At 35.0% G+C, this 24,940-nt stretch overlaps 3 protein-coding genes across 7 annotated transcripts; 1 reads left to right on the forward strand and 2 right to left on the reverse strand.

The window, feature by feature from the left end:
• Positions 1-133: 133 nt before the first annotated feature.
• LOC107426870 (probable WRKY transcription factor 32) lies at positions 134-6,314 on the reverse strand. 2 transcript variants are annotated; one of them, XR_007241853.2, is made up of 6 exons: positions 5,877-6,314; positions 5,696-5,745; positions 3,505-4,217; positions 3,227-3,385; positions 376-819; positions 134-270 (listed from the first exon to the last, which is right to left on the reverse strand). XR_007241853.2 is itself a non-coding variant. In XM_016037165.4 (5 exons), exons 1-5 carry the CDS (start codon positions 6,160-6,162, stop codon positions 462-464), a joined length of 1,566 nt encoding a protein of 521 aa, XP_015892651.1. In that variant the 5' UTR covers positions 6,163-6,314; the 3' UTR covers positions 134-461. The 2 variants fall into 2 exon arrangements, 1 of the variants encoding a protein (XP_015892651.1); XM_016037165.4 differs by having other exon boundaries at positions 134-819.
• A 6,606-nt stretch (positions 6,315-12,920) lies between these two features.
• On the forward strand, positions 12,921-15,624 carry LOC107426807 (probable purine permease 5). Of its 4 annotated transcripts, none has more exons than XM_025079138.3 (2): positions 12,921-13,170; positions 14,323-15,624. In XM_025079138.3, the coding sequence occupies exons 1-2, from the start codon at positions 13,072-13,074 to the stop codon at positions 15,400-15,402; spliced, it is 1,179 nt and encodes a 392-aa protein (XP_024934906.3). In that variant the 5' UTR covers positions 12,921-13,071; the 3' UTR covers positions 15,403-15,624. The 4 variants fall into 4 exon arrangements, with proteins under 4 accessions (XP_024934906.3, XP_015892583.1, XP_015892598.1 ...); XM_016037097.4 differs by having other exon boundaries at positions 12,935-13,170; positions 14,333-15,624; XM_016037112.4 differs by lacking the exon at positions 12,921-13,170 and adding an exon at positions 13,192-14,196.
• A 919-nt stretch (positions 15,625-16,543) lies between these two features.
• On the reverse strand, positions 16,544-18,149 carry LOC132800081 (eukaryotic translation initiation factor 5A-2-like). The gene is made up of 3 exons (XM_060813032.1): positions 18,026-18,149; positions 17,016-17,161; positions 16,544-16,636 (listed from the first exon to the last, which is right to left on the reverse strand). The coding sequence occupies exons 1-3, from the start codon at positions 18,147-18,149 to the stop codon at positions 16,544-16,546; spliced, it is 363 nt and encodes a 120-aa protein (XP_060669015.1).
• Positions 18,150-24,940: the final 6,791 nt, after the last annotated feature.

Below are 24,940 nucleotides of genomic sequence, written 5' to 3' on the forward strand. Positions count from 1 at the left end.
AAAAGTATTTTTTTGACAACCAGACCCAAAATGCACTGTGAAAGTAGCAATCGGCAGCGAAAACTTTAGAGATTTTTTGAGTAATTTCCATAATTATCTATTCACCAAATGTGTGCAAGGCAGATCGGAGAAATGTGTTAAAGAGTGCCAGCCTCGACATTAAATCGACCAAAAAAGTTACAACCCGATTCTATATTGCGCAACTACAACAGCCCTATTCCAAACAAGTTGCAAGACAATACCAAATATACACGACTACGGACTGAGAAACTACAGCCAAAAAGGGAAAATAAATAAATTAAAAACAAACAGGAAAATAGAGAAGAAAGGACAAAAATTAAAAAAGAAAAAAAAAAAAGAAAATGGAAACCAAACCTGCCAATCAGATAATTTATATGTATACAGCTTCATAATTTTCTAAGAGGCCTTTCAACAATCATGCCTAGGCATAAAAGGAGCTTTCAACAAGGCTTGATTTCAAATCCTATGCTCAGTAGCGTTCGAGCTGATTCCATGGCCTTCTCACCTCCAAGGTCTAAGGCTTCACCGGTCAATTCTCCCTCATTGTCGACTGACCACTGTGTCGAAGATGTTTGGTTTTGGTGTGTTTCGGTTTTTTTTAACTGCAAATTGCTCATGGAAGCAGGTGCAGCAGCAGCAACAAGAGGAGCACTTGGAGGACCATGTCGCTTCTTTGGCACAGGCATGTCATGATCATGAATCCCCTTGTATGTTATAACAACAGCATTTGTGTTATCCACGGCTGTTTCAATGTGCTTCCTAACAGGACATCCAGCAGAAGTGCATCTATAGTAGTTTCTGAAAATTATTCAAGCAAATCATCAACATAAACAGAGAATTTTTTTCTTTTTTGATCATTACAATAATTTTTCCCTCACCCCCGTGTCTTGAACCAGGACCTCCCAGTCATAGAGCATGCAAAGACTAATATATATATATATATATATATATGTATAAAAGAGAGATAGCGAGATGGGGGAGAAAAAAAGAGGGGGTGGGAGGGAGGAGAATACGCCTACGAAGATAATAACTCAGCTCCTGAAAGGAACTAGTGGCTTGAAAAGTGTTTCAATGATTGTTATTGTACATGACTACTTCCTAAAAAGTATTGAAATTAAATACTAAGAAAACAACAAGAGGCTGCTTCTTCTTAATGCATTACATAAGGAGAAAAAAGCAAACAAAAGAACCAATTTATCATTCTGCTCGAACTCAAACAATTATGCCACTATTAGGCTTGGAAAGATGGTTAAAGTGCAACACCATCATTAAAACAATGCAATGGCTCTGTGGAACAAAAGAATACTGATCATTAGTCACTCATCAATATTCTAGATAGTTTCCAGTCTTATAAGGCACTTCATAGCCTGTTTAGAGGTGTTATTTGATATGATTCATTTTAGTGCAGGCTTGACATTTGAAAATAATGTACATCCATTAGTACATTAACAGCTGAAGATCTATAATCGATTCAATATTGAACTTAAAAGTTCTCATGATTCAATGTTCTTCTACGTGGGTCTGTCACAACATAGCCAAAAAACAGAACAGGATCTTTCTCCTTCACACACCTTAGTCAGCATCCTTGTTGATCATCCTATTTATTGAAAAGAGTGAAAAAAAAAAGGGATGAACTATAGGGAAAAATGATCTCTGTATAAGGTCATCCTATAATGTTTGTCGAGTTACCCTCCAAATTAATGTCACCCAAATAACCAACTTTAAAGCATCTTTTACCTGTTTACAAGCCAGATAACAGTACCCGATCAATCATCTGGATCTTTAAAAAGAAATGTTATAGGTGTTAACAGCTTAGCATGAATGAACCAAATTCTGAGGTAAGGTCTTTTTGCAGACTATGGCAAGTAACATTGGAAAGAAAAGACAAAATACTGGTACTTGTGGAAGTCCTAACATGAGTGTGATACTGCATAAACAATAGAGGCAAGATCATGTACGACAATGGAGAAAAGAAGAGTGGAATGTGGATGGTCAAGACCATTTAAGATTTTTCGTTGTCACAAACTATTGGACAGTCAATGTATCACTGATAATCAGATAATCACTATCCGCTAAATTTTGCAAGCCGAATAATCACCAAAACTCATCAAAAAAATTAGTCATGCAAATTGTTCCACACAAAGAAGATTATTAACTTATGTATTTAATTTCAATGCCATAAATAATAGGTTCCAATCCAAGTACGAAATACATCTATTTTATGAGAGAGGCATTCATGAAAGGTACTTAAAAAACTGCATTTTGCAGATTAAACAAGTCTGTCCCATTGAAGTCCTTAAGGATTTAGCAGAAGGTGAATTGTATTATTGAAGCTTAGATATTGCTTCAAAACAGGGTGCATGATTATATTATGCAATTCCCTTCAACTCGCAAATTCTTAGAAACTGAAAACATTGTTGTCTCTAGGAATTTGTTTAGGGGGCAAGTTGTTGGTGCCATCAAAGAGCAGGATGAAAAGATCATACATGGCATGGTGGCATTTCCTTAGAATATTATGTGTACCAGGAAGCTTTGGTTATAACTAGTGTAAAATGAGAACCTAGAAGATATATTCTCCTTTTAAACATAAACACTGAACATTCAGCGGCAGATCGATAAACATTCTGAATGACCAAAGAGTTACAAGTAGCTCATAGTAGTGGCTGCCAATGTACACAGCTCATCTATACATTCCTTTGCTCCACCCTTATATAAAAAACCAAAGAGAAGTTCTGGTGAGGAGCATCCTGGTGGCACACATCATGTTTACTAAATTGAGAGCTAGATGCTTAGGACCACACTCATCTGAAACTGTAGACAACTATTTTCATGGGTGACGAAAAAATCCACAATGCAAAATTATGACACATAATTTATACTTCCTGGAACTTCTAAATTATTTTTCACCAGGGAAATTTTAAGCTTCCATTTGCACGAAAGAATAGTGAAAGATGCTAGCAGCTAAGGCATGAAAGCATTCAAGTGCAAAGAGAACTCTATACATGAACAATCAAAGCGTCTTTCGCAGCATGTTTTGTGTTATGATGTGGCTAAACCATTGTGCTTTCCAGTTAATCCTATGGTCTATATAAAAACACATAACTAAAATTATATATCTCTAAACATAGTGGTATCAAGGATTGGCACTGACTAATCATGTTAGTTGATAATTACTAGGTAAATAACCAAAGATATAAGAATGCACCTGGGATGAGGATTTCCTTTCACCATTTTTTGTCCATATTTGCGCCATCTGTATCCATCACCTGAGATTCCCACATCACCAGCTGCATGCACAACGAATTTAGGTTTCTTGCCAGGTTTCAAGAGAGAACCTGGATATTCTACGTTGCTTTTCTTCATTCTGGTCATTGAAAAAGAGAGTAAATTATAACCAGATTAGCACCCCCTTAAACCATTAAAGTAAAGAGTGGACTTAACAAAAACAAATGCTGGGGAAACAAACTTAAAGGGAAAACTTACCTTCGTTTTGGCTCTGGTTCATTGCCGTGCTCCTCCTTGACCTTAATATCACCATTTTCCTCAGGGGTGATTGAATTCTGTCGTTTTCTTTCAGGAAGTGGAAGAGTTTCATGTGTTAGTTCTTTTGATGATGTGGATGGATCTGAATCATTAAGAGTTCTGCTGGACTGTTGATGTTCTGTAACATTATTCCCCAATACACGCTCAGTTGCCAATGAAAGCTTACTTTCCCTTGTACAATTACTCTTTCTAGGGGGATCATGAGTATGCTGGTTCTTATAAACAATTTCTGTTACATGTCCTGAATGATCACAGCATTCAATCTTCTTAGCAAAACATTCAGAATATGTACATTTATAGTAGCTTCTGGAACCTTTAGGACTCTTCACTTGCTTCTGACCATATTTCCGCCAGTTGTAACCATCAGAAGCAGCTGACTTCAATACTGGAATAGAAGGTAGAGTTTTAACATCCAAAGAATTATGCTGGTCTGCCTCTAGCATACATGAACCAGTGACCTTTGGAGGTGATAATCTTTGTTCAAGTAGGGTTGGACTTGGAGCAGCTGAAATGGATTGGGTAACAGAAGTTGGGGATAGTTCTGACAAAGGAGCTGGACATGCAGAGAACTGCTGCCGATTTTCTGTCTTGGCCCTAGCATCCTGAGGCGCGACACTTGCCAAAACTTCAGGCTGCGGTTCCGTAACTTGCTCCTGAGAAAGAATAAGCAGAACTTAAATTTGGCAAAAGTAAATAATAATCATGCACCCCCTAAAGGGCACAAGGAATTAGATATTGCTTATCAAAGTGACAGAATAATATTCTCGAACTGTTTTAACAAACATAATGTCATAATTCTGTGTACTTTACGGAACAGGATTTTTCCACATGTTTTCAATATGCTTTCAAACTTTAAAAATGTTAACAGTGTTTTACAAGTTTGTTTCTGAATACTATAAGTAGTTGCCGTAATTGTTCTGAACAATTAACTTACTTGTTGCAAAAGAATATCCAAAATAAAGTAGCTGTTTTAGATACTTTTTAATGAAAAAAAGTTCCTGCAACACAAACATACTTTTAAGGAAAAAAAGATCTAAAGATGCTTCAGAATCCTTCTTGGCCAAGTGCAGTTTTTGGCACAAACACCTAAAGTAATGAGAAGCTAGCTTCTTGCAACCATGTAATAATAAGATGTATTTATATCGAGGGTATAAACATTTATATGAGCCCTATAATTTCGCTTCTGCTTCACCTATGGTTAATATTTGAATTTTTACCTACAGAGAAGCAGTTGACCTTTCTATTACCCTGGATGTGCTCCGTTTTTGTCCAGAGATCAATCCCTTCTTGAGAAATCCTAATGAGGAAGTACTGGCTTTAATTAAGTTTATTTACCGCTCACAATTTTTCTATAAGTTCTCATCGTTCATTTATTAACTCAAAACATTTTTCTTATCCTTAGAAAAATTCCAATTTCAATCAGAACTTCCATTTCTCTTAATCATTCACTCAGTTGATTCACGATCATTGTTGATTACTTTTTCTTCTTAGTATGTTCTTTGTTCTTTTTTGCATCTAGAGAGCTCTTAATTATATTTAAAAGAAACACGAAAAGGTTAGACAATTTATTTTGTTATTAAAATTTTGTCAAGGATGTGATTTAAGGAACGAGACCAACAAAAAAATTCTTCCCAAATACAGAGATAGAAGGCTTGAAGAAATTAGAATGCATCTAGTATTCTGGATTTAGTTCAATTAAATTAGTTCAACCACAGAGTCCAGCATTTTATCAGTACTGGGGATTCCTGCCCCAAAATGCATTCAAATTTTCTATTCCTTGGAGGAAAAAAAAAAAAAACCAACATAACAAAACCAAATGTATGAATCATTGCACTAATACCTATGAAATAGCCTAAAAATCAGAACCATTTCCAAGGAAAAACACCGCGAGAACGATGAAACATTTCCACCAGCATGGTAGTGCACTTGAATCCTCCCAGGAAATTTCCTAATTCAAATTATATCCAGAGGAAGCACAAACATGCACTAGTTCCAAAACACATAAAAAAACGGATCCAAGACGCAAAGAGCCAGTAAGAATACGGAAACAAAGCGCTTAGAAACCCAAACGCAAAAAAGAAAAAAAGGAAAATCAAGCATTCAATTAAAAAAAAAAAAAAAAGTTACTTACTTCAAATTGAGCGCCAGCGTTAGACTGTGAAGTAGAATTCATCAGCAAAACTGTAAAGATCAACCACACACAGATCATCACCTCTTACCAGAATTCCAACAAAAGCAAACAGAACAAAATACAAAAACACCGAAACCGCTGTAGGAAAAATCGAACATACTATTTCCGGAAAAAGACCTACCAGCTCGCTGATCGTCCTCCGAGGATGGCACCGCTAGGGTTTCTACTGCGGACTGTTTTACCTCCACTTCGACCAGCTGTTCAGAGCTCTGAAACTCACCGACTTGCAATTCACCTCCTCCATCTCCTCCTACCTCCTCTTCTTCTGCTTCTTCCTCATCATCTTCATCACCACCTTCCAATTCATCTTCATCGTCTTCCTCCGGCTCCTCTTCCTCTTCCACTTGTTCGTTTGTCGTCTTTGTGTTCTCTGCTTCGGGAGCTTTGAAGCTCTGCTGCTCAGCCATGGCCGATTCTCTTCTCAGACGGAGACAGATAGAGAGAGAGAAAGAGAGAGTAAAGTTTCGTAGCTGTTGGTGTATGCCTTTTAATAGTGTCCGAACCCAAACCCGAAACCCAAACCCGAAACCCAAACCGGAACCGAAACGGGAAGCGTGTGTCGGATTGTTTTCTACTGGCTTTTTTTTAGTAGATTAGGATATATAATATATATATATAGAGAGAGAGAGAGAGAGAAAGAAACGTTTCTAGAGAGAGAGAAAGTATTAATAAGTGAGAGGAGGCTGCTTTTAAGAGAGTGTCTGTAGGGGATAAAAAAGGAGGGTATATGTGTCTTTGACTGGGATTGACTCAGATGGTTTCTTAGGTGACGGTGTAACTGACGCCGTTAAATTCTCCATCACATTTGGTGCGGGGGATCACCGTTCGTTTAGTTGACTTGACGGTTTCCTTTCTGATGTCCGTCTATTACTGCTTTCTTTGACTCGGACATAGTGTCCCCATTTTCATACTATTTTATTGGCTTAAGGAAATGTGTGTGTTTGTGTTTGTATATAGGAGTGGTCGTTTGACCCATTTCGATACCCAAATGGGCCATCCATGACCCATGCATGTCAATATAAAATCCACAACATCATCCTTATAATTATTAAATGAAAAATTATAAATATTAAATAGTTCTAAATTTTATTTTATTTTATTTTTTTCATTTTGGCCATACATCTTGCTTTGTTTGAGACGTAGTTCTTGAAGAGCAATAAATTTGAAAAATGCTTTTGTGTCACAACTTGTGAAGGTTTCATGAGTGACATGGCCAATTGAAATTGGTAGACAACTGAAAATTTAATAAATGTTTATGATGACAAATTATCTCTAAATTCTCACAGCTTATAGAAAAAAATTTCAAATGCTCTGTAGCACTGCTCTCACTTTTCACAAAAAGGTGATTTTCCCACATATGGATCGGATCCCACTTCTCTATGAGAGGCAGGAGCAGTATTCCAATAAACATAAAAATTGCTCAATGTATGAATACTATAGCGTCCAGTAATTTTTAATATTTGGAAAAAAAAAATTATGTCCAGTAGAAGTAGTGCGTTTTTTCATCTATGGGAATATGTGATATATCCTTAATTAGTAAAGACAATGTTGTTTTTTATTACTTGGAATCAAAATGGGGAAGTTAGTCTAACCTGTGCTGAAAGTCTGAAGCCACTAAAATTATGTATTATTTTTCATATTTTTATAACCAAGCAAAGTGAAAGCAAGAAGTGCAACTTTCAATCACTTATGTTTATGTCCGCTCAAAAAACACCATCTTTATGTGGAGTTGTCTTCAACTTTTTATTTTTTATTTTAATGGTTTTCTTTTTGTTTAACCCATTGCTTTTTCTCAAATAAATATTATCACTTTAACAAATATTTTGGTCAAAAAGTTGGATTTCCTTTTTTAATTTTTCCAAATTCCTTTTTTGGATTGAAAAGGATATATGTGAATGCGCTAATGAAAATGAAGAGAATGTCGACAATGAGATCAGATTTATATTGCAAGATTGATAACAATGACCCAAAAAGAATACAACAATTAAATAAGTTATTATATTAAAAATTAATAATTAAATAAATATTATATTGTCTTACCGAAGAAAATAAATATTATAACTACATCAAATCAATCAGGCTCATATAACAACAATCTAAAGTTTTAATATCACATCTAAAGCTAACATTTAAAAGTTAAAAATAATAAATATATAGTTAATAATATACTAAAATTCTATTAAAAAAAATAAATACTGTCAGAATTTAGTAATTAATATATATATATATATATAATTTTAAATTTTAATTTTTAAACGATTTAAGAGCTGAAAAATAAAATTTTGATATTAGTTTTGATATCAAAAATCTTATCTAAATTTGGTTAACATCAAATTAATAATATCTTAATGTGTATAATTTAGTAAATGTATTTGATCAATTTTATGGCTATAGTATTCATGGACTTAAATTGGACTTCCATTTTATTATTATTATTATTTTCAAGGAAATTAAAAATAAAGCTATTATCTACTATTAAGCCAATTATGTCAATTATAAGAATTAAATAAAATGTTTAAAAAACCAACTAGCTATGGCATGAGTAGCAAGGAGCTCGGTGCACCTCAATCAAGGTCTCGGGTTCAGCCTTTATGGATGGAGTTTGTTTGAGTCTTGTAGATGGAGTTCAATCACTGGGAGAACTCGCCGCTCGTTTGGGGTTCAACCTAGGTAGAATAATCCCAGGTCGAATCCGAGGTAGTCAGAGCCAATGAAAAAAATATCGATATCGATGAAAATATTGAAGGTATGAATTTACAGAAATATCGATGGAAATATCGATATCGATGGAAATATTCATAAAGTTACGGAAACTGTAAATTTTTAATTTAAAATACAAATTTTGAGATATAAAATAATTAATATAATAAAATAATATAAAAATTCAATAATTAGAATATCATAATAATAAAATACTCATCCAATTAAGTATATATACTAAAATCTTATATATTATATAACAAAAAAACTAATAATATTATTTATTTATTTTTAAATAGATAAAATCAAATTTCTTAAAAAAAATAAATTAAATTAAATGAAATACTAAGATAAAAAAATAAAAAAATAAAAAAATAAAAAAAAATATGTATTAAAATACCACATATAAAAAAAATCATGTATTATCTTTTATATAATATAATATTATCATATTATTATTTTATATTATTTTATTATAAAATATTATCATATTTTATTTATTTTTTTCTTTTTTTCCTTCTCTTTCTTTCCCCCATGTGGAAGAAAGAATTCTATCTTTCCTTTCGTCTTCTTCCTCCCTCTCTTCTCTGCGCGCCAGATTAGTTAACAACCAAAAAAAAAAAAAAAACCAAAATTTCAATTTCAGCCCTCTCCCTTCTCTTGTCTTCTCTTCTCTTCAAACTTCTCCATTCACGGCCGATCTCTTCTCTCCTCTTTCTCTTCTCTTCTCTCTGTGTATCCCCATCTCTTCCCCCTTCAGTTCTTCTCCCGGCCGATTACCACAAACCAAACACACACACAAATCAACACAAACACACCCAACCAGTCCGGCCGACATATCGCAGAAATTTCCACCTTCTTCTGTCGACAACTGGTCGATCTTTCCACCTTATCCACCCAAAACCCGAAATCTTCACCGACAATGGACGATTCCGTCGACTTCCATCGATTTCGATGACAAATCGACGACACATGTGCAAGAAACTTCTTCCCCCCCGTCCGTGTCAGACGGATGGAAACTATTGCCGACATTTCCACCATCTCGACGATTTTTGCTTCCCTGGTCAGAGGGCAATGTGGTCATCGAACATCGGATGGAAAGATCCAAAATAAAATAAAATCTTAACAACAAAATAGAAAATCAAAAACCAAAAACACAAAAGAGTGAAAAAAAATAAAAACTTTACGCATATATTCAATGAAGCAAATAGTTTGAATCTCAGTTCAAGAAAGACTTTTCACCTAGCTATGTTAAATTGAAAACTATTTCAATTGTTTATAAAATGGGGTTTATTTTGATAAATATTTTTTTTTACATCCTTATAAATTATTAAAATAATATTTTAAAACAATAATCATTTATCATTCATGTATGTTTTAATCTTTTAAATAAAATAAAAAATGAAAACCAAAAACAAAAACATTAGGTATGGTTTATTTGTGGTTCTTCTACTCAATTTGTTTATTTTAATATTTATTAATGATAATTAAAATTTATTAAACACCTTAATCAATTACAAATTTAAAAGAACAAAAAAAAAATATCAAATAAAATTTTAATCGTTGACAAAAAAAATATTAATAATTTTGTCAAATCGGATGAGTACAAGTAAATAGTAAATATTAAAATAAAAAACTTATTTATATATCATTTTCAAACTGTGATATTTAAAATTAAATATAAAAAGAACCCAAAAAAAAAAAAAAAAAAACAATGAAGACACCAATTGATATTTTTTTAAAATTTTTTTAAAAAAAAAAATCGGGGCCACTAGCGTTTGGACTGCAGTACAATATTTGGGCTCGGCAAAATGCAGTGGTGGAGTTATGTGACACCACACACTCAACTCTTCGCCCTCACTAATAAATTAAAAAAATAATAATAATAAAAGTTCAAAGCTATATATAATGTGAAAGCTATATATAATGTTTTTATTATTATTATTATTATTATTATTATTATTTTGAGGAAATATATAAAGTTTAGATTTTCAATTTATTTATAATATTTAACTAAATTATAAAATTTGAAATAATATTTTTCTTGGCATTTTGCGTATTCATCAAAAATACAATAATTTATTTTTGACCATGTTTAAAATAATGAGTAGAAAACATAAACAAAAAATAAATAAAAAAAAGAGTTGCGTAAGGAATTTGTATAATAAATTGAAACCATGATGCACAAGGGAACAAACATTCCAATGTAAAGGAGGTAATGTTTTATGTTTAATAAAATAGGAAACAAAATAGCCTGGCAGAGACAACAACGTCTAATATGGTTTTGTAATGATCAACTTGCGCTGTTGCCTCCGCTGATCTCTGCCAGTTTGCCACCTACTCTCTACCATTTCTCGTCCTTCTCACGCAACCCCTGATGGAGTCAGGTCAGTTTTTTTTTTTTTTTTTTTGAGGTAGCCCTGCTGTTCTTTATTTTACCCATCAATTTTTTTAATTTTCCACTTGAATTAATCCATGATATTTGCGTGTGCTTATCAATTTATTTGTATGGGATGGAAAATCCCAGAGATCATGTTTGGTACGTAGGAAAAGCAAGGAAGAACAAACACTTAAATAGCAGTCCTTTGAGGACCCAAAATCTAATAAATATTGAACTCCGGCTGCTTTTTAGAGTTATATTGGCTTAGATTTTACTGGATAATGGAATTTCTTAATTTTATTTATTATTGGAAGTTTTAGATTGGCGGATGGGAAACAGAAGCTAATTAGGTAGGTACCTACCTTTGAAAACGAGGTCAAATTTGAAAATTGATTTTTTAAATTTAGTTTTTTTTTTATAATTAATTTTCTATAATCAATTTTTTCTTATAATTTTTTATTAGCAATAAAAATTTTAAAATTTGAAAGAAATTAAATTAATTTTTTAGTTATCAATTAAATGGAAATATATATATATATATATATATACATATATATAAATAAATTTGTATACTTTATAAAATCACATAATTAATTTTTTTAAACATTAAAACAACTTTTTCAGTTTAATTTTTTTTTTTAAATTGAGAATATAAACTCTAGTTCGATACTTTCTCATCTACTAATGACTATCCGAACAGAAGTTATCATTTTAAGTTTTCACTGACTTGATGTATTATCAAACTAGCTTTTAAGAGTGGCAAACTTTTCAGTGCTTTTCTTAATTAGGGAATAAATTGGGTTGAGAATTGTACAAGTTTACTTGAGGATAGATCAAAAACTGGGTTACTGGGAATTTTCTTATAACCAAGATTGTTTTTTTATTTTATTTTTTATCTGTGGCTTTCAACTGAAATTAAATTTTTTGGTATTTTATCAGTGACTTTTCTACTTTTTCATTCATTGAATTTCCCTTTCCAAAAGCATATTATTTCCATAGCCCGAAACGATGCCTAGAATTTGGAAATTACCACTAACATAATTAATTGAGTTTATCAAATTCAGTTATCATTGAGGGCTAGTTTTTTTTTTTTTTTTTTTGGTTAAATTGGAAAGGAAACATTTAATTACCAAAATTTGGACCTAGAACTTGGGGTTATGGATTATTGGTAACTGAAAAAGATTGCTTAGACAGAGTTAAAAGTGATTTAAAATGGCTAATATTGTTTTTAACTAAAAGTCCATTTAGGAATGAATTCGTACAAATTATTTTTCCTTTGATTAGTAAGTCATTCCAAAAAATCATTTGATTGATGTTTCTTTTAAAACCATTAAATAATTAACTTATTTGAAATAAAATTGCTAAAAATTACTATTATATATATAAATATATATATATAAATTTTTAAGAAACACAATAAGAAATTTTTTTTATCCCCTTTGCAATGTTTTTAGAATTTTAGAAGTCACTCCCAAGTTAAGTAATCGCACATTTTCAGTGTTTGGAAAAAGAAAGTAACCCATTCAGTTGATTTGTTAAAAAAACATGTAATATGTGATTTATTAAAAACCACTTTTTTCAATAAAAAACACTTCCCAACAGACTACTTCCAAATGAGTCCTGAATAATAAAATACCAAATTTTCGCAAATAATAATAATAATAATAAAATACCAAGTCGGCTTAAGTTGACCAAACAATTGGGACAGGGAAGATAATTCAATAAAGAATCCCAGCCTTGTGTTTGGTGTTTGGATTTTGGAAAGGATACACTCGGTATTGATAATGAACCTCAGTCGACCCACCCAACATTTCAGCTCCGCCAAAATTGTGAGCTAACCTCTCACAATTAGAAAAAAAAAGAAAAAAAAAGAAAAGAAAAAAAAAGTGATAATTAAAAATTTTATAGACTTTAAGGTTTCGATTTTTTAAAATATAATTTCAATTATATAGTTCATTACATTAATTTATCAATAACATTTAAAATACATTAACTTTTTTGATTGCGAAATGACAAAACATATAATAAATGCAAAAGGAAATTTATAAAAAAAAAAAAAAAAAGGAAATCGTGGTACTGGTGAAAACTGTACGAGGTATAAAAGATAATTATGTAACTTAAATAATAAAGAAAAATATAGTAATGGTCCATTATTAATGGAAATGGGCCGGGCAGTAGCAGTGACTGAACTCTGAATGGCAGGCAGAGGTTGCGGCCGCCATAGCCAAGCTCTTGCATGTTTGCAGTAATTGTGTATTGGGTTTTTTTCTCTTGTATACCACAACTTCTTCCTTCTTACTTATCATGCAGCAGCAGCAGCCACTGCTTGAGCTGGGTTTGTCTTTGAATTTCTCTCTGTCTGATCGATTCTTCTTATTTATTTTTTCCTAGAAATTATGTTTTGCCGTTTGGGTTTTTCAAATATTTGTATTTTTAATATTTATAAACATGTGTGTGTGTATATATATATATATGTATTGGGTCCCGAGGTCCTGTTTGGTCGGTGGGAAAGCGAGGGAAGAGAATTAAACAAAATAAAATAAAATGAAATGAAAAATTGAAGGTGGGTTAGAAAGATTTGGAATGTTTGGTATATATCATGTAAAACAGGACTTGAGGTTACAGAAGCTAATAATGAACTCTTATATAACCAAGACTTGGATTTTATTTGTTTGTTTTCATCTAGGTTTTTGGAACCCTGAGACTGGTGGATGGGAAACTGGAGCTAAGAGTGACATTTGCTATTGCTTTGTTATTTGCTTAGATTCAGTTAGGCTTTTAGCCTGTTAGAAGGTGGACTTGTGAAACCAGGGAAGAAATTGGCCATCAAGCGTATAGTGAAAATGTTTACCGCAGAGAGATCCAAAAGAGGGTTACTGGGAATCTCTTGAACAGACATCAAACCGTTTGCTTCAAGAAATGGAAGTGCAGAAAACTTGTCTTTCGAGGAAATTTCAGTTAATAGCGTGATAAATTCTAGTAGAGTTACTGGTAGGCCACATAGCCAAGCAATTAGGAAAACGATAAAGGGATGATGACAAAGTGCTTGTTCTAAATTATTGTGTGGCTGCTATATGGACATTTGGATTGCTATTCTCCTCACTTGTTCTAACCATTATTTGTGAATGTTGATCGTGAGATTTCCCACCTCTTCTGTTCATTTTTTTTTGCTTTTAACTGAAGATATGGCCTTAAAAAGAGCAAAACGTTGGAATAGAGGTTTTTTGTTTGCAAAGTGGATTGGCTGAGTATAGATATGCTGCAAAATTAGTCGTTTGAACCAGAACATTCTGGTCCTCAGGGAATTTCTAGCTATTATATTGTTTTGCTGCTCGTTAGTCATTACTGCGTAATCTTTTGGGTAGGATCCAATCTTTCATTGTAGTTTAATATTTTTGAACAAAAACACAGATTATAGATTCTGCTAGAGTAAATATATAAATAGATGATTTTATGGGTTTTGATGGGTTTATCTCATGCTTTTTAGTTTCTATCAGGTGAAGGAATGGATGAGCTATGTCCATTGCCTTCTGTTTCGCTCTGGTCTCAGATCTCCAAATTTCAGACAGCAGCCTGGGAAGAATTCAAGAGAAAACCGATCTCATATTGGATTCTTCTGCTTCTGAGCAGCAGTGCGATGCTTGTGGCCTTCCCTGCTTCATCCATTCTTTCCCGTGTCTATTACAACGATGGTGGCACCAGTAAGTGGATCATTTCATGGGTTGCAGTTGCTGGCTGGCCTCTAACTGCTCTTATCTTATTTCCTACATGTTTCATCTGCAAAACCTTTCCTACCCCTCTGAATTTACAGCTCACTCTTGCATACATCATGCTCGGATTCTTAAGTGCTGCTGATAACCTTATGTATGCATATGCGTATGCCTATCTTCCAGCATCTACTGCTGCTCTTCTGGCATCATCTTCACTGATATTTTCTGCACTATTTGGATATCTTATTGTGAAAAATAAGATTACCATGTCAATAGTTAATGCTATTGTGGTCATCACATTTGCTGTGGTCATCATAGCCTTGGACTCCAGTTCAGACAGATATGGAAATGTCACTGATAGCCAATATATCATGGGCTTTGTATGGGACATTCTGGGATCTGCTCTTCATGGTCTGATTTTTGCTCTTTCAGAGCTTGTTTTTGTAAAATTACTCGGTAGAAGATCCTTCCATGTTGTGTTGGAGCAACAGGTTATGGTTTCGTTATTTGCGTTCATATTTACCAGTATTGGGATGATTGCGAATAACGACTTTCAAGGGATGGTATCCGAGGCTAGAGTTTTCGAGGGTGGTAAAGCTTCCTATTACCTCGTTCTTGTATGGAGTGCAATCACATTCCAGTTGGGAGTGTTGGGAGGTACTGCTATGCTGTTTTTATCTTCAACCGTGCTTACTGGTGTTCTAAATGCAGTAAGGGTACCCATAACAGGCATTGCAGCCGTCATATTGTTACATGATCCCATGAGCGGTTTCAAGATCCTCTCTCTTGTCGCAACATTTTGGGGATTCACCTCCTATATTTATGGCAGTTCTTCTGCAAGTAAAGATTTCCCTTGATAATTTATAATGATCTCTCCCCTCTACTATTATTTTTTTCTCCTTTTTGGTTTACCTGTATGTCTAATTTGTATTTTTAGTAAAGTGGTTGGATATTGAGAGTTATGTTAGATATAATGAGTTCAGTATATGCATTAAGAAATGTAATTGTATATTTTAAATACAATAATCTTCGTAAGTTTTGAAGTTTTTTCAATGAAAGATCTGTAGATTGTATGCTAATCTGAATACATGTTCATGAATGACACCACTTCTACGTTCTAAGTAATGTGTACCTGCAGGAAGAGTCTAGACCAGTGGCGAGTACGTTGTTTCCTTGGACAAATTGTAAAACATGAAAACAAAAAAGAAAGTTCTAAGTAATAGGGATTTTGTGTTTCGGGACTATAATTGACTAGAATCTGCCACTCTCGAATTGAATGGTTAAATGATAGTGTTACTGAATAGTATTCTATCACTAAGTGGTTGAAACCAATTTCTTTCAAGTGTTTTTCTCTCCAGAGTATTTACTTCTTTGCCTTGTTGCATGTGATGCCCATGGAGCCCTAAAAAGAAGATTGGTTCTTATTTCTTTTCTTCTCTGTTTTGATTTTGTTCTTCCCCAAACTCATAGAATTTATACTGATATTACAATATTCTATGAACTTGCATAATCTTCAAATATTCTCTATGTTAATATGTTATTTCATTTTTAAGATAATCTAAAATTTGCAAAAAAGAGAAACACAAAATTCAAAAGAAATTTATAGATAACGAACTAAAACCGGTTAGGATTTTATTTGTTAATAATACTCCAACTGTTTCAACATGCTAGGAAGGAAGAATGTCTGAAAAAGAAATAAAAACAAATACAAGGAAATATTAAAAAAGAAAAAAAAAATCATGATATGTAACATTTTCGATTTTTTTTTTTTTTTTTTTTTTTTTTTCATGGACTAACAATTTTAGCCGAGTTCAGGAATGATAGCAGCAACAAGAATTTGTATATGCATCATGATGAAACAATTGTATAAAATAGTGGAATGATCCTAAGTTTGAATTCTCATACTTCAAAAATAATGAAGAAAAAAACTTTGCATTTAATTTATCCTGCTGTAAGCACAAGTTCCCTCAACTGTAGCATCATAATTAATTCTAAAGTTCAAATGTTCTTGGTAGCACAGGTTTGCTCCTCCCCCATTGCTGTCATGACTGTCACCACAAGTTCTTTTCCCTCAGCAAACCCATCCTTAATCTATAAAATACAAAATGTTAAACGAGATAATCTCTGAAAACAAGCAGAGAATCAATCACAGATGGAGGCAAAAACTCTAATGGGGATTTTTATGCAAACCAAAGTGTGTTTTTACAAGAAAACTGAAGTTTCAGTCTAATTAAAAACTCAAAAATATCATCCCAGATGTTCCACACTCATTATAAACCTAAAAGAATATTATATATAGAAACTCTATGAAGCTAATGTTTTGCTATCAATTAACAAAGAGAACTTTCAAACCATCTTCGGAGATGTCTATCAGCTGTTAGCTGGCACGATTAACATGAGGAACCTGTAAAAATAACAACGATTAGCAAATTGAAAACCGAAAAACAGACTTGCAATGCAGAAGGAAAACCCATGAAAGGCAAAACGGAAACAGAAATTTGCCATAACACTTGTGGTATGAAGGAACAATATCTTCAAGTTTCTTCCCATTAAACATATCAATGGCTAAAAAGTGGCACTTTGCATGTCCATGCTTGCCGGTTTTTGAAGTGGAAACTTCAACAATCTATTTTAAAACATTCACCAAATACAAACAGGTTATGAAGAACCGAGAAGACCTTAAGAGTGAATAGTTATAGAACACAAAAAGAGAATTATACATAAACCACATTGTCAGCGAGAGAAAGTTAGAAAGTTTAGCATGCACAGACAATTGCTTCACAAATTGTTGATGACAATTGGAGGCTACATTATAGACCAAGTAATTAAGGTAGGAAATATTACCAAAAGCTTGTTTTAAAATTGCCCCTCACATAGAGTACCAGAATTCCAGTTCGTTTAATTGCCTACTCAGAAGAGCACGTAATACATACACATAGACATGTTTCCACTCTAGTAATGTCAAAAAAATAAAATAAAATAAAATATAAAATAAAAAAATACATGACCTGTTTAAATTTCAAAACAGACCAAGAAAACGTAACCTATTGTGACATAGCTAAGAAAAAAAAAAATAGGGGAAGAAATATGAAAACAGAGCAACGGAACAAATTTTGACAGTTTGCGCTGTACACATGAAAAGCAACCATCATGGATTTAATTATTACAAACGGTTGAAAGAATCTGTTTTGGCTTTAGTTATGAATATATGACTGCTTCTGAGTTTCTTTTGTCAATTCTCAAACACAGGAATTTTGACGTGGGAATCAGAGTTTCTATGAAGTTTCAAAATCTACTTATAATGCTTCTGTTTTTTTAGTAATTTATGTATACATGCTTCTGTAACAATATCCAAAGCATTGTAAGGAATTATTGCCCAAACACTAATCATATATATATATATATATATATATATATTTATGATAGAAATTAACATGAAAATTGAAAAACCAATATGAAGTTTGTGACAAAGGAAAGGACCTCGCAAGGCCTGTTCTTGATGATGATGAAACCATTCTGGCGAATTGGTACCAGTTTGCCAAGGGAATGTCTTGGAAGGCCCTTCATCTCCCTTTGACTCGAACTGCTGCTCTTCGTCCGACATTCTCTCTCTCTCTCTCTCTCTCTCTCTCTGTGTCTTGGCCTTGCAGGTAGACTTTCTAGGCTAAAGGAGCTTAGTTCGTTTTTTTATTTGCAATAATGCTAGGCACCAACAAGTTGTCTACTTGTTTACTAAGTTTCTCGTGTCATTAATTCATTGGTTTGTATTTAATTTTACTTGTTACCTTTATAAAATAATAAATATATATATATATATATATATATATATATAAATTTTATGGTGTGTCCATCTTAAAAAACTATAGTTAATATTCATGTTTGTGTGATAGTATTGACAGCAGTTTCTTCAAAAATCATCGTCTTTATAGATGTTCGCATAAGAAAAACGTATGGACGATTGCGCTATAGACAAACTATATATATATATATATATATATTTGGTATTTGATCATAGAGTATCCTTACCTGAGGATTAAAAAATAATAAATATTATGGATTAAAAAATAATAAATATTATCTTTGTCACATGGTTGCCTGATCAAATTTGGTAAGCTACTTGATTCATGTAAAACTTTTGAGGAAAAAAGCAGCTACACATCAAATCCTGATCTCCAGTTATTTGAATGCTTAGACAAGCTCTCCATCCATGGTCCATCATCCATGCAAGACTTTTGACGTAAAAAGTAGCATAAATTACTCTTTACTTTGCATGTTTGTCAATGGATTTATGCTATATTTGTTTTCAGTGGTGGTGATTATTATCGGTAGAACTCATTGATTTGATAAATATTAATTAATTGTATTTAATTTTTTATTATTTTTTAAATTAAAATTTCAAAAAATGAACTTGAATTATAACCCATCTATCAGCATGTAAAACCAGTTGATGATGTGTCACTATCGATGACAAATAGTACGTTTTTGTTTTGTTTTTTTTTTTTTTTTTTTGAGAGAAATTGTAGCAGTTATATTACCTAAGATATATAGTTACAAATATCAGCTTGAAGGACATGGTTTAGCCACACAGGCCCATCCTCTAGCCAAGTTTCATACATTGATAAACTAGTTGCATAGATAGCAAGACAATGTGTTGCATTATTCGTTTCTCTAACATTGAAAGAGCACACAAGGTTTGTATGAGCCAATAGCAAACCTTTAATTTCTTCAACTAGAAAACAGGAAGGATCCAAATGATCCCCACCATTATCAGAAGCCACCAGATTAACTGCAGATAAGTAGTCACTGACAATGTCACCACAAGTGAAACCTGCCTCCATACAAAAGTTGATAGCCTCTCGAATTGCAGTAAGCTCTGCATGAAGAATTGACCAAGATGCTTGAAAAGGTTTAGCTATAGCCCCTCAGAAGATCTCCAGAAGCAATCCTCACAACAACTCCCACTCCAATCTTAAAATTACATGGTTTGATTGAAGCATCAACATTTATTTTAAGTATTTCTCCTTGCGGTGGTGACTAATACTGTCTGTTACGTGGTTGACTTCTCTGAACCGAGACCCTCATTGCTTCTTTATATTCACCATGCAGACAAGTGATAGAGTCCAACAGAATAGCATCAGTTTTAACAAAATTGCCATGCAGAAAAGCATTTCTTCTATTCTACAAACTCCAACACGTCCACATAAATTTCTCACATTGGAAATCTTTCAGATCTGTCAAGACCGCACTACACAGAGTACCAAACGAATCATAGATACTACCCTTTAGTTTGTGATAGAAATCAATTTGTTTCCAGAGCTTCACCACACTTTTACATCCCCATAAAGCATGTAAAACAGTATCATCGGCATATAAGCAAATGGGGCACTTACCACTGTCAGCTATGTGCCTTGATTTTAAAGAGTACAAACAAGGAATTGCTTGATTGCAAGAACGCCAAAGGAGCATCTTCACTTTGTTGGGGACATCCAACTTCCAGAGAGATCACCACCATCTCATGATCTGAGGGTTACTAGAACCAGTACAAGTGTTACCTGAGCCGATCTTCCTAGCCTTCCAGTAAACTGTTTTAACAGTGTAGACACCATTAGCATCATATTTCCATGCAAAAAGATCAGAGCATCCAATGTTGTGGTTCTCTGACCACTTTAGAGAAGAAATATGAGAAGAAAAATAAAAAGAATTCTATTACTCTCTTGGAAATAAAATACAAAAATACAAAAAACTTCTCTCTTGGATTCTCACGTGGAATCTCTCTCTACACTCTCCAATTCTCTCTGGAATTGCTCACTCTTCTCTCAAGCTCTCTCTGGAACTTATTGAGCTTGCTCTCTTGGCTTGTGTTTTGCATGGAACGGGAAGGAGCCTATTTATAGGCAAGCATGGCCACAATCTTCAACAGCTTAGCCCACAATTGTTGATCGGTGCAGCAATGGTGTCAAGAATGGTGACTGTCAAAAATGGTGGCTGTGGTTGGTGTGGTTGGTGCGGCTGTGGTTGGTGCGGCTGGACTTCACAATTCTCCCCCTCCAGCCGCATTTAAAACTGATGGTCATCTGCCATCTATTCCAGCTATGTCTCTGCATAGCTTCAGCTTCTCTTGAGCAACAACTTTTGTTAGCATATCTGCTGGATTCTCTTTTGTGTGAATCTTCATCAGTTTCAGCAACTGTTGATCTATTACTTCGCGTATCCAATGATAGCGGATGTCAATGTGCTTTGTACGGGAATGATACATTGAGTTTTTGCTCAAATCCATGGCACTTTGATTATCACAATGTATCTTGTAGTCTTCTTGCTTGATGCCCAATTCTGTGAGAAAACGCTTTAACCACAACATTTCCTTACCCGCTTCTGCTGCGGCAATGTACTCTGCTTCAGTAGTGGATAAAGCAACACACTTCTGCAATCTTGACTGCCATGACACAGCTCCCCCTGCAAAAGTGTAGAGATAACCTGATGTAGACTTTCTATTATCAGGGTCTCCAGCCATATCTGCATCTGTATAGCCTTCTAAGATTGGATCACCTCCCCCGTAGCTCAAGCACAGCTTCGATGTACCTTTAAGATACCTGAGAATCCATTTGACTGCTTCCCAGTGTTTCTTTCCAGGATTTGAAAGAAATCTGCTCACAACACCTACTGCATGAGCAATGTCTGGTCTGGTACACACCATTGCATACATCAGACTTCCTACCGCTGAAGAATATGGTACTGAAGCCATCTCCTCTATCTCTTCTTTGGATGAGGGGCACAATCTCTTACTCAACTTGAAATGATTTGCAAGTGGAATGCTGACTGGTTTGGCTTTATCCATGTTGAATCTCTTTATTACCCGTTCAACATACTTCTCTTGAGATAGCCATAACCTTCTATTTTTCCTGTCTCGGATTATTTGCATTCCCAAAATTTGTTGAGCTGGTCCTAAGTCTTTCATATCAAAAGACTTAGACAATTCTTTCTTCAGCTTACTAATCTTCATTGCATCTTGTCCAACGATCAACATGTCGTCCACATATAGCAAAAGTGCAATGAAGTTTCCACCTGAAAATTTTTGAATATAAACACACTGGTCTGCTGCAGTCCTTTTATAACCTTGACTCACCATAAACGAGTCAAACTTCTTATACCATTGTCTTGGTGCTTGCTTGAGGCCATACAAGCTTTTCTTTAGCTTGCATACGAGGTTTTCTTTCCCTGAAACCTCAAATCCTTCTGGCTGCTACATGTAGATTTCTTCATGTAAATCACCGTGAAGAAATGCTGTCTTCACATCCATCTGCTCAAGCTCTAGGTTTAGACTTGCTACTAAACCAAAAATGACTCGAATTGAAGTCATTTTTACCACTGGTGAAAAAATCTCATCAAAGTCAATTCCTTTCTTCTGAAGAAATCCTTTGACCACCAATCGGGCTTTGTGTTTCACCACCCTTCCGCTGCCATCTTTCTTGAGCTTGAACACCCATTTATTTTTTAGTGCCTTCTTTCCTGTTGGAAGCTCAACCAACTCATAAGTATGATTTTTCTGCAAGGATTCCATCTCATCTTCCATTGCTTGCAGCCACTTTTCCTTCTCTTGATGAGAAACAGCTTCCTGGAAACTCTCTGGCTCCCCCTCTTCAGTAAGCAGAATATACTCAGATTCTGGAAATCTCTTTGATGGAATTCGGCCTCGCTCAGATCTCCGAACTTGTAAACCACTGGTTTCAGGAGGTGTACCATCATCTGATCGCTGTGATGGCCCTGCAGCTGCTTGAGAGGATTGAGTCTCCCCCTGCTCAATATCCCCTTCTTCCTCCTGGTCTGCTTCTGGTATATCTTCATGCACCTCATTATCTTCTGTGGCTATTTGTGCTGGTGCTGGATTAGGACAAAAATTCTCGGCACTAGAACTACAATTAGGAGACATTTTGGGCTTTTCAATGTCTTCCATTTTCTGGTTTTCATGGAATACTACATCCCTGCTTCTAATAACCTTCTTTGTTTTCGGGTCCCATAACCTGTATCCGAATTCTTCATCTCCATATCCTATAAAGATGCATGGAGTAGATCTTGCATCGAGCTTCTGTCTGAGCTCCTTGGATACATGTACATAAGCTAAACAACCAAACACTCTTAAATGAGAGTAGGAGGGAATCTTACCCGACCACATTTTCTCCGGAATTTCAAAATTCAACGGTACTGACGGTGATCTGTTGATTAAATAGCAGGCGGCACGAACAGCTTCTCCCCAGAATGGCTTTGGCAGCTTAGCCATATTGATCATACTTCTGACCTTTTCCATAATGGTTCGGTTCATTCTTTCGGCTATTCCATTATGTTGTGGGGTGCGAGGGACCGTCTTCTCATGTCGAATGCCGTGTCTTCTGCAGTAGGCATCGAACTCCTTGGAAGTATACTCGCCTCCATTATCTGAACGGAGACATTTCAGCTTCTTTCCTGTTTCACGCTCTACCATGGTATGAAACAGTTTGAAGTAATCCAGTACCTGGTCCTTTGTCTTCAGGAAATATACCCACACCTTCCGTGAAGCATCATCAATGAAGGTCAGGAAATACTTGTTGCCACCTAATGATTCCACCTCCATGGGACCACAAACATCAGAGTGCACCAGACTAAGCAACTCTGATCTTCTCAATGCAGAGGAACTGAAGGAGACTCTATGTTGGTTACCAAACAAGCAGTGATTACAAGGATCTAGCGCAGCATCCTTGCAAACAGTGATAAGCTTCTTCCTTGCCAAAGTGGACAATCCTTTTTCACTCATGTGACCGAGTCTCTGGTGCCACAGATTTTGAGACGCCTCTCCTTCTACAATATTGAGGCTGTCTACACATATCTTCACATGAGTCTTGTACAACGTTCCACAAATATGTCCTCGGGCGACAACTATGGCACCTTTCGTCATTTTCCATGTGCCTTTGCTGAAGTAGTTGTCATAGTCTTGCTTGTCTAAGGCTGCTCCCGAAAGTAGATTAAGCCGAAGGTCTGGAACATGACGGACATCCTTCAAAGTGATTGTACAACCAATATTCGTTTTTATCTGAATATCACCAGTTCCCATAATCTTTGCGAAACTGGAATTTCCCATCTTTACCGTACCAAAGTCTCCTGCTTTGTACGTTTTGAAGAAATATCTGTGTGGAGTGACATGGTAGGATGCTGCAGTATCGACTACCCACTCAACATCTTGGGTTGATATATGAAGGCATGTTTCTTCTTCGGTGGAGCAGAGCGCCACTTCTCCTGTACAAGTGACTAGTGTCTCTCCATCCTTCTTCGGCTGATTACCTTGGAGTCTCTGCTCTCTCAACAACTTTCTGCAGTTCTTCTTCATGTGACCCTCCAGGCCACAATGATAGTACTTATACGATGATTTTCTGCCGTCTGTAGATCTGCCTCTGCTCTTGCTCCTGCCTCTCCCCCTATCTCGACCACCTCTTTGCTGTCTTCCTCTCTCTGTGACGAGGGCATGTGACTGATCCATGCCAATGTCCTTTCTCCTGGCCTCTTCATTAAATAGGGCATCCTTAACCATAGACAGAGTAAGTTTGCCATTCGGGGCCGAATTGCTGAGAGAGACTACTAATGTCTCCCAACTGTCTGGAAGAGAGCTTAGAAGTAGGAGGGCCTGATCCTCATCCCCTAGTTGGTAATCCACAGCAGATAGTTGATTTACCAAGCTCTGGAACTCACTGGTATGCTCGGCTACAGAAGTTCCACTCTGTAATGTTAGATGTACCAATCGCTTAAGCAACAGGGCTTTGTTCCGAGCAGTCTTGGCCTGGTACATGTCCTCCAATTTTGTCCAGAGGGCATATGCATCTGTTTCCTTCACTACATGATGGAAGACACTGTGGTCGATCCATTGCCTGATCTGACCGATCGTTTTCTTGTTTAATTTCTTCCATTCTGCTACTTTGTTGGGATCGGGGTTTTCTCCTTTAGCTTCTATAGGATCAAACAGATCCTTACAATTGAGGAGATCTTCCATCCGAGGTCTCCAAAGTATATAATTTGTGGCAGTGAGCTTAACCATAGCTCCCGAAGATGATTCTTCCATTGACATTATGGCTTGACCAAAAAATGGAGCTGAATTTGGCAAAACGGAGTTAACTGTTGCGTCCGGAATGGCCGAAAATGGTGGACTTGACTCTTCCGGGGTCAAAATATAATTACCAGAAATTTTGGGGCAAAACTGTAATTTTACAAAATTTCTGGGTCAACCTGAAAATACAGCAACTTCAGGGGGTCAATCTGTAATTTTCAATACTTCAGGGGCTTTTCCGTAATTTCAGAAACTACAGGGGTCAATCTGTAATTTCCAATAATTCAGGGGCTGTTCTGTAATTTCAGAAAATATAGGGGTCAATATGT

The sequence above is a fragment of the Ziziphus jujuba genome, chromosome 1 (assembly GCF_031755915.1).
Source record: "Ziziphus jujuba cultivar Dongzao chromosome 1, ASM3175591v1".
Taxonomy (NCBI): domain Eukaryota; kingdom Viridiplantae; phylum Streptophyta; class Magnoliopsida; order Rosales; family Rhamnaceae; genus Ziziphus; species Ziziphus jujuba.

What these genes read in the sequence shown, in the direction of transcription:
- LOC107426870 (XM_016037165.4), bottom strand. Translation starts at nt 6,162, where the DNA reads ATGGCTGAGCAGCAGAGCTTCAAAGCTCCCGAAGCAGAGAACACAAAG. An exon ending in GGAGGACGATCAGCGAGCTG is followed by an intron (nt 5,746 to 5,876) that starts GTAGGTCTTTTT and finishes TGATCTTTACAG; the next exon opens with TTTTGCTGATGAATTCTACT. An exon ending in AAAGGAAATCCTCATCCCAG is followed by an intron (nt 820 to 3,226) that starts GTGCATTCTTAT and finishes AATAATTTTCAG; the next exon opens with AAACTACTATAGATGCACTT.
- LOC107426807 (XM_025079138.3), top strand. Translation starts at nt 13,072, where the DNA reads ATGTTTGCAGTAATTGTGTATTGGGTTTTTTTCTCTTGTATACCACAA. An exon ending in GCAGCCACTGCTTGAGCTGG is followed by an intron (nt 13,171 to 14,322) that starts GTTTGTCTTTGA and finishes CATGCTTTTTAG; the next exon opens with TTTCTATCAGGTGAAGGAAT.
- LOC132800081 (XM_060813032.1), bottom strand. Translation starts at nt 18,149, where the DNA reads ATGTCGGACGAAGAGCAGCAGTTCGAGTCAAAGGGAGATGAAGGGCCT. An exon ending in TCAAGAACAGGCCTTGCGAG is followed by an intron (nt 17,162 to 18,025) that starts GTCCTTTCCTTT and finishes AGATTGTTGAAG; the next exon opens with TTTCCACTTCAAAAACCGGC. An exon ending in TTCCGTTTTGCCTTTCATGG is followed by an intron (nt 16,637 to 17,015) that starts GTTTTCCTTCTG and finishes TGTATTTTATAG; the next exon opens with ATTAAGGATGGGTTTGCTGA.